We start from the raw sequence: 14,314 nt of genomic DNA on the forward strand, positions 1-14,314 counted from the left end.
AGAAACAACCCAAATGTTCACCAACTGATGAGCACATTAACAGAATCTGATATACTCATACAATGGAATATTATTCAGTCATAAAAAGGCATGAAGTACTGATGTATGTGACAATGTATGCGATGTGACAATGTATGTGAACTTCAAAAATATTTTGCTATATGAAAAAAGCCAGGCATAAAAGGTCATATATTGTATAATCACACTAATATAAAATGCCCAGAATAGGTAAATTCATAAAGACAGAAAGCAGAACCTGCTACCCAGGGACAGGCAGCAGAATAAGAGAGCAAAACAGGAAGGGGAACTTGCAATTGGCCATTGAAAGTCCTCTCTGTTTCACGTGTCAAAACAACACAAGATATTAATTTTAGGCCTTATGGCACACAGCTTCACTGCAAACAATAGACTGCTCCTTTCTCTTTAGTCCCAATTTGAAAAACATGGGGGGATTATTCTGCTTATACTGGCAAAGGTTGCATGCCTACCCTTAATTCCAGGAGTATAGTAAATTATGTTTGTCAGCCTCACTGAGACACGGAATTGAGAATGAAACGCTGTCCACAAAGAGGACATCCTCTTTTCAAAAGATGAGGAAGATCCATTCCTAACCACCCTTCTTTCTATTTTCCCACCTTACTTTCCCTCACACCTGTTTCTCTATATTAAACTTCCCTTCTCCTTCCTTCCCTTCTCTTCACATCCTTTCTCCTCTCATTTCTTTTCTTCACTGTCTCTTCTCTGCAATTCTCTTTTCTTTTCATTTTTTCTTCTTTATTTCTCCTCCTCCTCTTCATTTTTGTTCTATTCTCGTCTCTCACTCTCTTTCCTTATCCCTCTGCCAACTTTTAATAGTCCATTCCAACAAAAGCCACCCACAGCCGTCACCTACACAAGTACTAGGTGATCTGGTGGCCTTCATCTTGAGTTCTACTTCTTCCTTAATTATTCAGATCACTTGATAAATGGTAAATAATTGGGCAGAACCTACATTCACTGCTAATGTATCTCACCCATCCAAATTTATGGAAAATTGCCAAGTTCTTGGCAAGTGTGAAAAGAGATTTTCTTCCTTTGTTATAACTGCAAATGAAACAAAAATTATTTTCTAAAACTTAAAAGCCTTGAACTTTCTCTGCCAAAATCTCTCAATATCTTTGCATTTTTTTTATGAAAACGATTTCTTTTGAACTACTTTCCAACATATACTGCCTCTAATTAATATGATTATTGAACTTTACTCTGCTCTTTGCTTTGTGTGATAAGGTGGTAATGAAAACATCATTAATAAGAACCTAGCAGCAGAATAAAGGCCACAAAGAGCACACACTTAATGTGGTAAGGAAGATAGTCTGGAATTATGCATGAAGGCAATTGAAACACTTCAGGCTCTAAGGAGATAAGAATAACATCTTTAATAATCCATTTGATTGCCAGTCTATATCAAACAGACCAAATACAATTAAGGTAGGTTTAAAGCTGTAGGTTCTCAGGCTATTTGCTTCTTCATGGTCATTCTTTAGAGATTGTCTTATTCACATCCCCCAGTCCCTGGTTGAGTGTGTGGTTTATGGTAGGAACTCAGTCAATTTTACAGCCTGCCTGGCTAAATCAATAATAAATGAAGGATGCCAGATTATCTAAAACAGTTTCTTCATATAGTAAGAACACTTTAAGTCGCTTGATGGCCCATGTCTGGCCACACATGGTGACCCAGGCTTCCTGGAACTGGTTTGAGAGTCTTTTCCTGCCACGGTAGCTTGTAGATGAGAGCAGCAAAGACTCTGCTACCAAGAATCCTGAATGCTGCTGCTAAGAGAGATCATCTGCAAAACAATTCCAGGACAACAAGGAAAATGACTTCCAAGCTGATTCTTTTTTCTGAAATTTACCTTAAAAATTATGGGAGTATGGAGAAGAAAATCCCAGTATCTTCAAATGCTTAAGTTAAAAATAATCAGAGAAACCCATAGGTTAATAGATAGTGAAACCCATGTGTTGACAGATAATATCCCAATATTTTTTTTTTTAGGAAAAACCTCATTACCTTTACTTGGTCAAATGACAAAAATAACCAAATAAATGAGTCAAATAACACATTTATAAAAATAACCAAAATGAGTCAAAATAACTCAGAACAAATTGATAACACACGGAGAGGAAATAATAGACTGAACCCCAGCTGAGGAAAACTTGCCTGTGGACTCACGTTAGTGATGGGGCAAACATTCATGACAAAGCCAGCAGTTCTTCCCAAGACTCTTTTTTCTTTTGGGGATCCTCAGTTCAAAACATCCCAGCCAATCCTCTCTGTGTGTTCAAAACAGTCAGTGCCTCTCACAGAAGGGTGGGAGGGCCCACTTGAAACCTAAGGGAACATAATCTGACTCACCCTAATGTGAAACCTCGTGCTTCCATTTCTACCTCAGCCTGAGTACTAACATAAAACTTTGGCAGATGAAAATCTTTCTTCTTTCTTTTGAAGAAAATTAACCTTTGCTAGTGTAATCCCAAGAACATGTTCTACTTATTTATTTGGAAAAATAGAAGCTAGGGACCTCTGTTTATCCCATGACAATCTGTTCTATGAGAAAACAGGAAAAATCATTGTTGTGACTTTGAAAAATATAACCTTTAAAAATACTTATATTGGGAAGCTTTAAATAATACATTACAAAGATTGTTAAGGATACTTTCTTTATCTACCTGTATTGGTTCAACTTCTGGTAAGAATATAAGGTGATAGAAAATCTAGAAGCCAAGACTTTTAGGGAATTAAAGAAAAGTAGCAAAATACATTGATTTGCAAAGATTTTAAATAAGAAACCTGGAATAGAATTAAAGAGGCAATGAGCTCCAGAAAATAAGCTACCCACAAGTCAAAATAATCTACTACCAGAAGTAGATCTACCATTCAATCCAGCGATCCCACTACTGGGTATCCATGCAAAGGAAAAGAAATAACATCAAAAAGACATCGGCATGTATATGTTTATTGCAGCATAGTTCATAATTGCAAAGATATGAAACCAACCTAAGTGCCCATTGGCCAATGAGTGGATAAAGAAAATGTGGTATAGATACACCATGGAATACTTTGACCAGAAAATAATGAAATAATGTCTTCCACAGCAAATTGGATGACGCCGAAGGTCATTGTTCTAAGTGAACTAACTCAGGAATGGAAAACCAAATAGCCTATGTTCTCATTTATAAGTGGGAGCTAAGCTACGGGCACACAAAGGCATACAGAGTGGTATCATGAACTTTGGAGATTCAGAAGGGAGAGGATGGAAAGTGGTATGGGATTTAAAAAACTACATATTGAGTACAATGCATACTACTTGGGTGACAGGTGCACTAAAATCACAGAGTTCACCACTATACAATTCACCCTTGTAACCAAGAACCACTTGTACTCCAAAAAAAGCTACTGAAATTAAAAATAAAGTTTAAAGATAATCCAGAATGGGAGTAAAAAAGTCCTGTGAAGAATCATTAAGGAGAGAATATCTGAAGATAGCCTGACTAGCTGTGTGACCTCAAAAAAATTAATATATTTCATGTAATAATTGTGCTTTACACTGTCCCCATTTTTTAAAGTATGTAGCACATTTGCAAAGCTTTTCATAAACAGGTAAGAAATATATATATATTTTTAACTTTTACTTTAGATTCAGGGGCACATACATGTGCAGGTGTTGTTATATAGGTAAATTCATGTCATGGGGGTTTATTGTACATATTATTTCGTCACCCAGGTACAAAGCCTAGTACTCAATAGTTATTTTTTTCTGCTCCTCTCCCTCCTCCCACTCTCCACCCTGAAGTAGTCCCCAGTGTCTGTTGTTTCTTACTTTGTGTTCCTGAGTTCTCATCATTAAGCTCCCACTTACAAGTGAGAACATGTGGTATTCGGCTTTCTGTTCCTGTGTTAGTTTGCTAAGAATAATGGCCTCCAGCTCCATCCATGTTCTGGCAAAAGACATGATCTCTTTCTTTTTTATGGCTGCATAGTATTCCATGGTGTATTATATTACCACATTTTCTTTATCCAGTCTATCATTGAATGGCATTTAGGTTGATTCCATGTCTTTGCTATTGTAAATTGTACTGTGGTGAACAGTCGCATGCATGTGTCTTTATGGTAGAATGATATATATTCCTCTGGGTATATACCCAGTAATGGAGTTGCTGGGTCAAATGATAGTTCTGGTTTTAGCTGTTTGAGGAATAACCACTTTGTCTTTCACAATTATTGAACTAATTTACACTCCCATCAATGGTATATAAGTGTTTCTTTTTCTCCACAACCTTGCCAGCATTGATTATTTTGAGAAAAATGTTTATTTACCTGGTAATAGTATACATTCTAGCAAATGATTTTTAAGTCAACATTCAACTTATATTATATAACATTAAAAAATATTTTCTAAATTATTATCTCTTATGGCAAAAAATTTAATTTATTTTTACATTTGAGATGGAGGCTCCATGCAGATGGCATTCCAAGAGTAAATCTGTCATTCTAGATTTAAACAATAACCCAGCAATTGTTGAGTAAGAAATTTTGTCAAATTTTTACTACATAGACTGGCAAGGGTAAGGATTACTTTGAAAAAAACTGAGTTTGACAAGAGAAATCTCTTTTGGGGGTCTTACATATATTTGTAATTTTAATTTACATAGAATATATATAATAACTAATAATATACATATATAGATATATACATAGCAAGTTATCTCAAAACTCAGCTATGAAAAACAACCGGTATTTAATATCTTCCCTTCTGAATGTTAAGACTTTGGGAGTTGCTTGGCTGGGTGTCTCCAGTCAGTCCCCGACCAGGCTGAAATCCAGGGCAAGGCTGTGGTTATCTCAAGGTTTCCTTTGTGGGGATCCACTTCCAAAACTGCCTCACCTGGATGTTGACAAGCCTCAAGTCCTCTCCAACTATTAGCCAGAGACTTCAATACCTTGCCATGTGGGTCTCCCTATAGATCAGCTTACAACATGACAGCTGGTTTTCCTCAGAATAGGCCAGAGAGAGAGAGAGAGAGAGAAAGAGAGAGAGAGAGAGAGAGAGAGAGAGAGAGAAAGTGCTCAAGATAGAAACCACAGTCTTTTTGTCACCTAATCTCGAAGTGATATCCTATCCTTTGTATTCTGTTCATTAGAAGTGAGTCCACAAATCCAGCCCACATGCAAGAAGAAGGGATCACACAGGAATGTGAAAACCAGGAGGCAGAGGTTACTGAGAGTATTGCAGAGGTTGTGCACATGTGCACATGCATGCATGTATGCATGTACATGTATATGATCATGTATATGTATACCTACTCATGCACTCACATTTAAATACACATATGCACATGTGTGCACATACACATATGTATGCATGTGTGTATATATTTCTAGAGTATTTGTTTCAAATGCCTGCCTGTCATATCATATGTGTGATAATATGTGACATTCCTGCTAACATTCACAAGACTTCTCTGTTAGTTTATTTAGCTAGAGAATAATTTTCAATTATGATCACCAAGTCTAAATTAAGTTAAGTGAGGAAAGGGTTAGTAACTTCAGTGGCTTCAGGCATAATGGAAGTTAACTTCTATAAGTTATTGGACTTTTCCATTCTGTTCCATCTCTAATTTTAGGCTAGACTCCTTTGTCCCTGGCTCCATGATTTAGAAAGTCTGCTTTGGACCTCCTCACTGGAGGAGAAGGAGTGCTCACTGGAGATTTCACCTCCTCATCTTTTTCACACTCTTTACCTAGGGCCCTGAAATGATGGGCATGTGCTCCTCTAGACCCAAAGGATAAGCAAAGGGTGGCTGTTTATGAGGATGGACAGAGCTTAGACATGGAGACCCATTATTCTTGGGAGAAAATGTGAAATCACACCAAAACTGTCCTGGTTTGGAATTGAAAATTATTATTATTGTTATTACTTTAGTTAAGCTGAAGTTGTGTCTACAGAAATATAGCTTTTCCAGCCAGTGTAGGAATGTTTACAAATCTGAACCAGTTTCTGTTCCTATAAAGGTAGATATTTGAGAGATTGTGTGCAAATTTTGAAAGAGATGAAGTGCATATGGAAGAAATGGAAGTGGCTGCTTTCCTGAAAGAGCTTAAGAAAAAAGCTGCATGTAAGCTGTGTTTCTTTAGAACTTTGATGGCAAAGTGTCGCGTGGGTTTGTAGTAAGACAGTGCTTCTCCTATCAGCTTGCAACCCATCACCACTCTAATAACTCAAAAAAAAAAAAAAAGTTGATACTTAGAACATCAGGTCATAGTATCCAGGGCATGGACCCTAGAGACTAGCAAAAGGCACTTGGGGTTAGAGACATGAAGTTTATTTCAATAGTCTGAAGGGCAGCAGGCATTAGCCAGGAAGAGAAGAGCAAAAGAAGACAGTTTTGCAGGATGCTGCAAGATGACTTGAGGCCACTCATTGGTGACTTCAAGAAATAAATGGCAAACACTTTATAGATCCAGCTTGCAGGGCTTTATTCATTGGCATTTGGAGGTTAAAAGTTAAGCAATGAGGCCGGGCGTGGTGGCTCAAGCCTGTAATCCCAGCACTTTGGGAGGCCGAGGCGGGTGGATCACGAGGTCAAGAGATCGAGACCATCCTGGTCAACATGGTGAAACCCCGTCTCTACTAAAAATACAAAAAATTAGCTGGGCATGGTGGCGCGTGCCTGTAATCCCAGCTACTCAGGAGGCTGAGGCAGGAGAATTGCCTGAACCCAGGAGGCGGAGGTTGCGGTGAGCCAAGGTCACGCCATTGCACTCCAGCCCGGGTAACAAGAGCGAAACTCCTCCTCAAAAAAAATAAATAAATAAAAAATAAAAAGTTAAGCAATGAATATGAAAAGACAATTCACATAAAAAAGTACAAATGAACAATAAGCTTTTGGAAAGATAGTAAACTGTACTAAATAAATATAAAACAAAACATTGAGATTAAAAATTTCTCCAATTAGATTGCAAAGTTCAACAAAATTGATATTGAATAGAGGAAGATAACCCTATCCAGAAAGGGGCATTGTCATATGTGATCCAATAATCTCATGATGGAATTTCAGCTACTGGAACAGTAGTAATCCAAGTGTGCAAAGACATCTGTTACAACATTGTTTGTCATAGCAAAAACATGGACAATATAAATGTTTATCAATGGAGTAATAAGTAAATAAACTGTAAGATACATTACAATGGTACATAATGCCACTATTCGATTTTGTAATTCTATGTTCACTGACTTGAAAAGATGGAGGTTCATGAGATGGTAAAGAGAAAAATGAAAAATGAAGAACAAATTATATGGTTTAATCTCATTTAATGTCTACCTATATACACAGAAGCAAAAGTTAGCCTACCACAGTTTCACGATGCTGGCAAAAGATGATACTTCTGAGATAAAGGATAGCTTATTACTCACAGTAATGGCATAGACAGAATATTAGTATTTCCACCAATTCTATGCACAATTTCCAGAGGGCAATGTGAAATGGGCCAGATGATATGGGCACATAGAGTGGGTTGTGTTACAGAAGAGGAAATTTGAACTTAAGGAAGCCAGACCTTTTATACTAGGCAGTAAATTGCCTGAGCTTACCTTTATAATAAGCAAGGGAGACGTTATCTTTATTATGCTGCTGAATAAAAAAACAAAAACAAAACACCTACTCTTTGCTCTGAAGATAGACCACTATATCTATCAAGGCTGTGAGCAGACATTATAGCTTCAAAAACTGTTTGCTGTACAAATGTCCTTGAAAATGTAGTCCTTACCAAAGGCAGTTAGTGGCTTTGCTTATGCACAATAACAGGAGAGACTCCTGGAGAATTTTCCCTCAATATTCCATTGTTATTTGCATTTTACATAAACAACAACAAAAAAGAATTGTAGCTATCAAATAAAATGGGATGTTATTTTATCTAAACTTATAACAATGAAAATTTTGGTAACCTGGTCATTGAATATCATAAAAACGTATGTTTTTATTAATTTTGAATATTTATTTTTTTTCTTAGAGACAGGGTCTTGCTCCATTGCCCAAGCTGGAGTAAAGTGTGTGATCATAGCTCACCACAGCCTTGAACTCCTGTCCTCAAGTGATTCTCCCGCCCTGGCTTCCAAAGTACTGAAATTATAGGCATGAACCACCATGCCTGGCCAGATATATCTTTTTTACATGTGATATAAGACTATATATATTGATTGTGGCCAATATATTGTTTATTCTATGCTCATTTTACACAGTAGAAAATGAGTGATAATGGTTATTTTATTTAATACATGTTTTTTACTCACTTAGAAAAACAATATCTAGATTGATAATAGGAATTACTCAAGGAAAAATTATATATAGAGAATTTTTTTAAATTATGTAGCTTTAATGATAACCATCACATGCATATTTTTCTCACATTTTTTTACTGAAAATTTATTCTTAAAAACCTGTTTAATATCAATAGAAGAATCTTTTACTTTGTAAGCAATACACATTACCTGTATAGGAGAGTTAATTAAATAAAAGATTTTTTGGACTGAACTTCTAGCTTTTGCTATTGAAGCAATTGAGGCCCAAAGACATTAAGTGATTTGAAAGTAGCCAACAACTAGTTAATGTCAGAGCTGAGACTAAATCCCACATGCCCGGACTTGGAGCAGAGGATTCTTTCTTCTCATCCAAATCCACATACATGATATGATTGAGCTTTCAAACTGGGGAATGCATACCCCTGTAGGCAATGGCAGCAAGCCAGGGAGGTAAAGCCACAGGATAAACACAGGGTGTCTTGCTTCAGTGTAAATATTACACAAAGATTTAAGGAGAGTTAGGGGAACCGCTTTATTTTTATATTAAAACAAGATTGATTATAAAGAAGAATGCATATTTTACATGAATTTTAAAAATTTCAGGCTGAATTCCTCAGGCTATAATCCGACTCCATGGAAGCAAAATTCTCTCTGCTTACTCTACAAAGAATAATTCTTTTGTAAAAATTTCATGTCACCAATGTGAGAATGTCTGGGAAGGAGGCTTTATCAAAAAAAAAGTGCCTTCATTAACCTCCATGCTTGACATTCCATAATTAAATGTGTTTTATTGTAGCCTTTGTGATCTGTTAATTTTTTTCTTGAAGTAGGAACATGTTAAGACCTTATAATAAATGAGTCTTGAGTTCCTTTCCCAAGAATAGAGTTTTTTTAAATTACCTTTTTAATATAAGGTGAAATGCTAAAAATAAAGGATAAACATTTTAAATGTGATTTTAGTAGAAATTAACTGATGACTAGTTTACATCTACAAGATGCTCTTTAAAACTATTTTGCATATGGTTATAAAGTCACATTTGTGTAATGTAGAAAACTGAACAAGTATTGTGCATTTTAATTTTTTTATGTAGCATATTCATGAATAATATCTGAAATGCTATAACATATATCAACAGCAAAAATGGGCCAATAAATTATTATATATGCCTTCTCAGTGGAGTATTTCTCTCATTTGAGTTTTATTTCTAGGATAGAAACTACTTAAACAATAGTTTCTCTCCTTTTTTTTTTTTTTGAGACAGAGTCACCTTACTGCAACCCCTGCATCCTGGGTTCAAGTGATTCCCCTGCCTCAGCCTCCCAAGTAGTTGGGATTACAAGTGTGTGCCACCACGCCCCGCTAATTTTTGTATTTTTAGTATTTTGTATATTTAGTATTTTTAGCAGAGATGGGGTTTCACCATGTTGGCCTGGATGGCCTCGATCTTCTGACCTTGTAATCTGTCTGCCTTGGCCTCCCAAAGTGCTGGGATTACAGGCGTGAACCACCATGCCTGGCATCAAAATAAATATCTTGATGCAATGTTTTTTAAAAAATCAAAATGTATGCAAATAACACCCATGATGAACAAAATGTCAAACTTTTAAATAGAGACATGATAAGTAGTACTGGCTTTTATCCTTTTGCTTCAAGTTCCACGGAGACTCTGCAGGGCACCTCCTCGACTCCCCACCCTGAACATAAGACCAGTAGTCCTCACACACATCTGATTTTCAGAAACCTAAATTTTCTGATATTCAAATCTTGAATCAAAGCGATGATTACTGGGTGACTGTGGTTGAGGCGCTCTGACCTCCTCTTGGCCTCGGACATAGCTGATCCTTCTCTTCCTGGCATCCACCGCGCGCAGGGGTAACATGCGTGTGTCCAAGGCAGAAGCGTGGGTGCTGCAGGGCCATATGCGCAAACGTCACAGAAGTCAGTGTTTGGCTTCAAAAATTCCCCATTGTGGATTGGCTTTCAGTCAACGGGAATGCAGTAACTGTTGGTAACAGAACAATGAGCTGCGCGCCAAGTCAAGTCTCTCTTCGGTGTCACAGGCGGGAGCTGCCGGATTAATCACCGCTGCCGCTGGCCACCCCTGTGTGCTGATGTCCTGGGACCGGATCCCCGTGCCCCGTGCCTTCAGATGCTGGAGCCTACGGAGGGCGTCCGAAACCGCCCTACAGAACAGTCGCCGGGTAAGCAGCACCTGCCTTCCCAGGCCACCAGCCCCTCAGGCCGCCTGCCCCAGGGCCCCAACTCCTTTTGAGGACTCCAGGGAGGTACTGAATTTGGAGGGGAATTTCAGTAGCCTGAAGAGATAGGTCAGATTTCAAATTGGTTGCTTAACATAAACGGAAAACAAAGAGTCCAGCACAAAATTAGGATGTGAACAGCAATGAGCGGTGGCAAACCCCACTCTGCACCGCCTGGGCTGGAAGTCTCTATTCTACTGGGTGGGGTTTGAGGACTTCCCCATCCACACTAATAGGCTCACATACCTTTTGCAACTCAACGTCTGCTGCATATATAATTATGGTGTTTTGGAGATCAAGTGAAATGGAGATTAAGTAAATTTTGCAGTCCTGATTCTCCAACGTGTGTGTGTGTGTGTGTGTGTGTGTGTATCCCTGATATATTGTTCCCAGAAAGTGTAATTCACACCTTGAAGAACAAACATTACTTGATGAACCCTATAAGCAGAGTTGAGAGCAGCTAAGATAATGATTAAAAGAATATTTGGGTGAGAAAAAATAATCTCAGAATTGTGACAGGTAGGACCTAGCAAGCTAGCAAGGTTTTCTGGAGTTCTCTGACTCATCTGCAAAATGGTGATGTGGGGAGGGGGGGGGTTGATTAAACGAACCTCAGAGTTCTGTGATGAATTGAAAGCTCCTCACACTAAGTCCTAACTTGTGCCTGCGTGTTGCATGGAGGAATAAGAATTTATCATCAGAGAGGACATTTTCTTCTGTAGGTTTTAATATTGACCTTATTCTTCTAGGATTTAATAATCCTACCATTTTCAAACTTTTTTTGCCTTTGATTCTAGATCCTCAGGCATTGGACGGTGGAGGAAGCAGCTGCTGTTCTCCCCACACTAGAACTGTTCACATCCCAATTTTCTGATGAATTTTTTTTTTTTTTTTTTGAGACGGAGTTTCTCTCTTGTTATTCAGGCTGGAGTGCAATGGCGTGATCTCGGCTCACTGCAACCTCCGCCTCCTGGGTTCAGGCAATTCTCCTGCCTCAGCCTCCTGAGTAGCTGGGATTACAGGCACGCGCCACCATGCCCAGCTGATTTTTTGTATTTTTAGTAGAGATAAGGTTTCACCATGTTGGCCAGGATGGTCTCGATCTGTTGACCTCGTGATCCACCCGCCTCGGCCTCCCAAAGTGCTGGGATTACAGGCGTGAGCCACCGCGCCCGGCCGTCATGAACTCTTCTTATTTTCCTTTCATGTTAACCAATTAATTTGAAATCTGACTTTTCCCCCTCTTCAGGCTATTGAAATTTCCCTCCAAATTCAGTGCCTTTTCTGAGTGAGATCCTCCAGCAGCCAATGTAGTGCTTTAGATCGAAAACGTACCTTCTTCAAATGCCCCTCTGCTTCCACTGTCCTTTTTTTCCTCCACCTCACTTGATAACCCTCCTCCTCTGTCTCCTTTCCAACATGCTTCCCTCTCCTTTCTCTCCATGTAGACCCTTCATCATAATCTTCCTTAGACCCACTCTCCTCTGGTTAACTGACTCATCAGATCTGCACAGCTGCTGTGATGAGATCTCTGATGAGCTCCACATTTACATTTGCAGCTTTCTGGTGGGTGCCTTGACCTGTATTTTCCACCAGGGCCTCAATCTCAGCATTTCTCAGCTGCGTCTGTCTTCCCTCCTAGTCACCTTTCTCATCATCAAGTCACCACATCATCATCATCATCACCTGTGGCTTCCCTCCTGCTAAGTCTCTGCCTCCATTTACTTGCCAGTTCCCATTCATTCTCCCTAAACATGCCCCATGTCATATCTGTTCATTGCTCATTCACACTTGCCCCCACCCTAGGGCAGGCTCATTAGCTGGTGGACTTCATTTTCCAGAGGCAGCCTTGCTTCCTGTCTACAGTTCTCACTCTACCCCAGGACCCCATACATGTCACTGCTAGAGTCATCCTCCTGATGCCTAGCTTTCTCACATGTTTTTTTCTAGATCAAAATCCAGTAATACCTTCCTATTGCTCCAGAAGTGAGCACAATGCTGAACCACATATGAGTTAGGTGATTGAACAAACCAAGGGCACCAACAGAGGAGGAAACATGTTTGTGAAATAACTTGATATTCGATATTGTATAAAAGCATTGATATAGAAATCCTGGGAAAACAGAATTAAACTTTCTTACATGAATTTTACCATATAGTTACCTAGAATATATATTTCATATATATGTACATATACATGTTTATATATTATCTAAAATCAAATGATGTTAAGTTAGAGTTCTCAAGGCCTGAAGAGGTTTTCTCTGGACACTGAATAAGTACACACTTCTGAGCCTAAATTTCAAAGTTGGCATAAATAATATGAGCCCAACCCACCTTTAATTTACTTCTCACAATTGGCTTCCACATGCCTTTTACTTCAGCCTAAGGCTGTACAGCCCCATATACCTTACACATTCTTCTGCTTCTTCTGTTTTGTGCATTTAGTCTCCTCTTCCATCAACATCCCATTTCTAATTTTACTTCACCTCTTAAAGCCCAGCCTGACTGTCAGTTGTGCCCTGAAATCTTCCAGCATGTCCAAGCTAACGGTACAGGCATACTTCATTCTACTGTGCTTCACTCTATTGTACTTTGCAGATACTGGGGGTTTTTTTTTGATGTTACTATAGTAATTATTTAAGAGACCACAAACTGTGCCTCTATAAGTTGGCAAACTTAATTAAATTCCTTTAGATGAGGGCATGTGACTAGTGAAATTGTGTGTTGACTGGGAACTGGAATTGTTCCACCACGGATTCACTGAAATATGAACTGGCACATTTTCATGTTTCTTGGCACTTTGATATTAATATTTTGTATCAGATTTATGCAAAATTACTGATTAGAAAGAAACATGCTGTGATAAAAACTTGTATAAATAATTATGATAGTGATTTACATATTATGCTGAGACATTCCATTTCTCTTTTACCTCATATTTTTTGAAATTTGATTTAAATCTTTAAATATTCATTCTATGGCTAAAATTTTCAAAATGTGCATTACTTTCTGATTATCAAATTAATATGTGCTTATTGTAAAATACTAAAACATCACTAAAAATATATATCGCCTAGAAAGTGAAAGTCCCTCATGATCTCAAGTGATGACTTTGGCTAATAATTTGAAGAGTGTGCATTTTGCCTACAGATAAATATGACTTTTAACAAAAATATTGTTACACGTATTATACTGCCAATTACTTTTCTATTTATAAATATATTTTAGATATCTTTAGATGTCTAGATATCTATTTGTATTAGAGTTCTACAGAGAAACAAAACAACAGGATAGATAGAGATACATAGAAAAATGCTTATTATGAGGAACTGGCTCACTTGATTATGGAGGCTGTCCCACTATCTGCTGTCTGCAATCTGGAGCCCAGGAGAGAGCCACTAATGTCGTTTAGTCCAAGCTCAAAGACCTAAGAACTAGGAATGCTGATGTCTAAAGGCAGAAGATGGATGTCCTAGCTCCAGAAGAAAAATGAATTCACATTCCTCTGTTTTTCTGTTCTATTGGGGCCTTCAGTGGCTTGGATGATATCCACCCCCCATTGTCGAGAGTGATCTTCTTTACTGAGTCCACTAATACTAATGCTAATCTCTTCCAAACACATCCTCAGAAACACACCCATAAATAATGTTTTACCTGCTATCTGGGCATCCCCTAGTCCAGTCAAATTTATGTTTAAAATTAGCCATCAGACCACC

At 38.2% G+C, this 14,314-nt stretch overlaps 1 protein-coding gene across 4 annotated transcripts in view; it reads left to right on the plus strand.

Moving 5' to 3' along the window:
• LRRC72 (leucine rich repeat containing 72) overlaps positions 1–14,314 on the plus strand; it is a 163,231-nt gene that overhangs the window by 102,302 nt on the left and 46,615 nt on the right. For all 4 annotated transcript variants that reach the window (XM_003938668.4, XM_074379566.1, XM_074379568.1 and 1 more), the window contains exon 3: positions 10,398–10,538. In XM_003938668.4, coding sequence (XP_003938717.1) covers positions 10,449–10,538 — 90 coding nt within the window. In that variant the 5' untranslated portion in view covers positions 10,398–10,448. The remainder of the gene's footprint in view (positions 1–10,397; positions 10,539–14,314) is intronic.

The sequence above is a fragment of the Saimiri boliviensis genome, chromosome 10 (genome assembly GCF_048565385.1).
Source record: "Saimiri boliviensis isolate mSaiBol1 chromosome 10, mSaiBol1.pri, whole genome shotgun sequence".
In the NCBI taxonomy this organism is placed as follows: Eukaryota; Metazoa; Chordata; class Mammalia; order Primates; family Cebidae; genus Saimiri; species Saimiri boliviensis.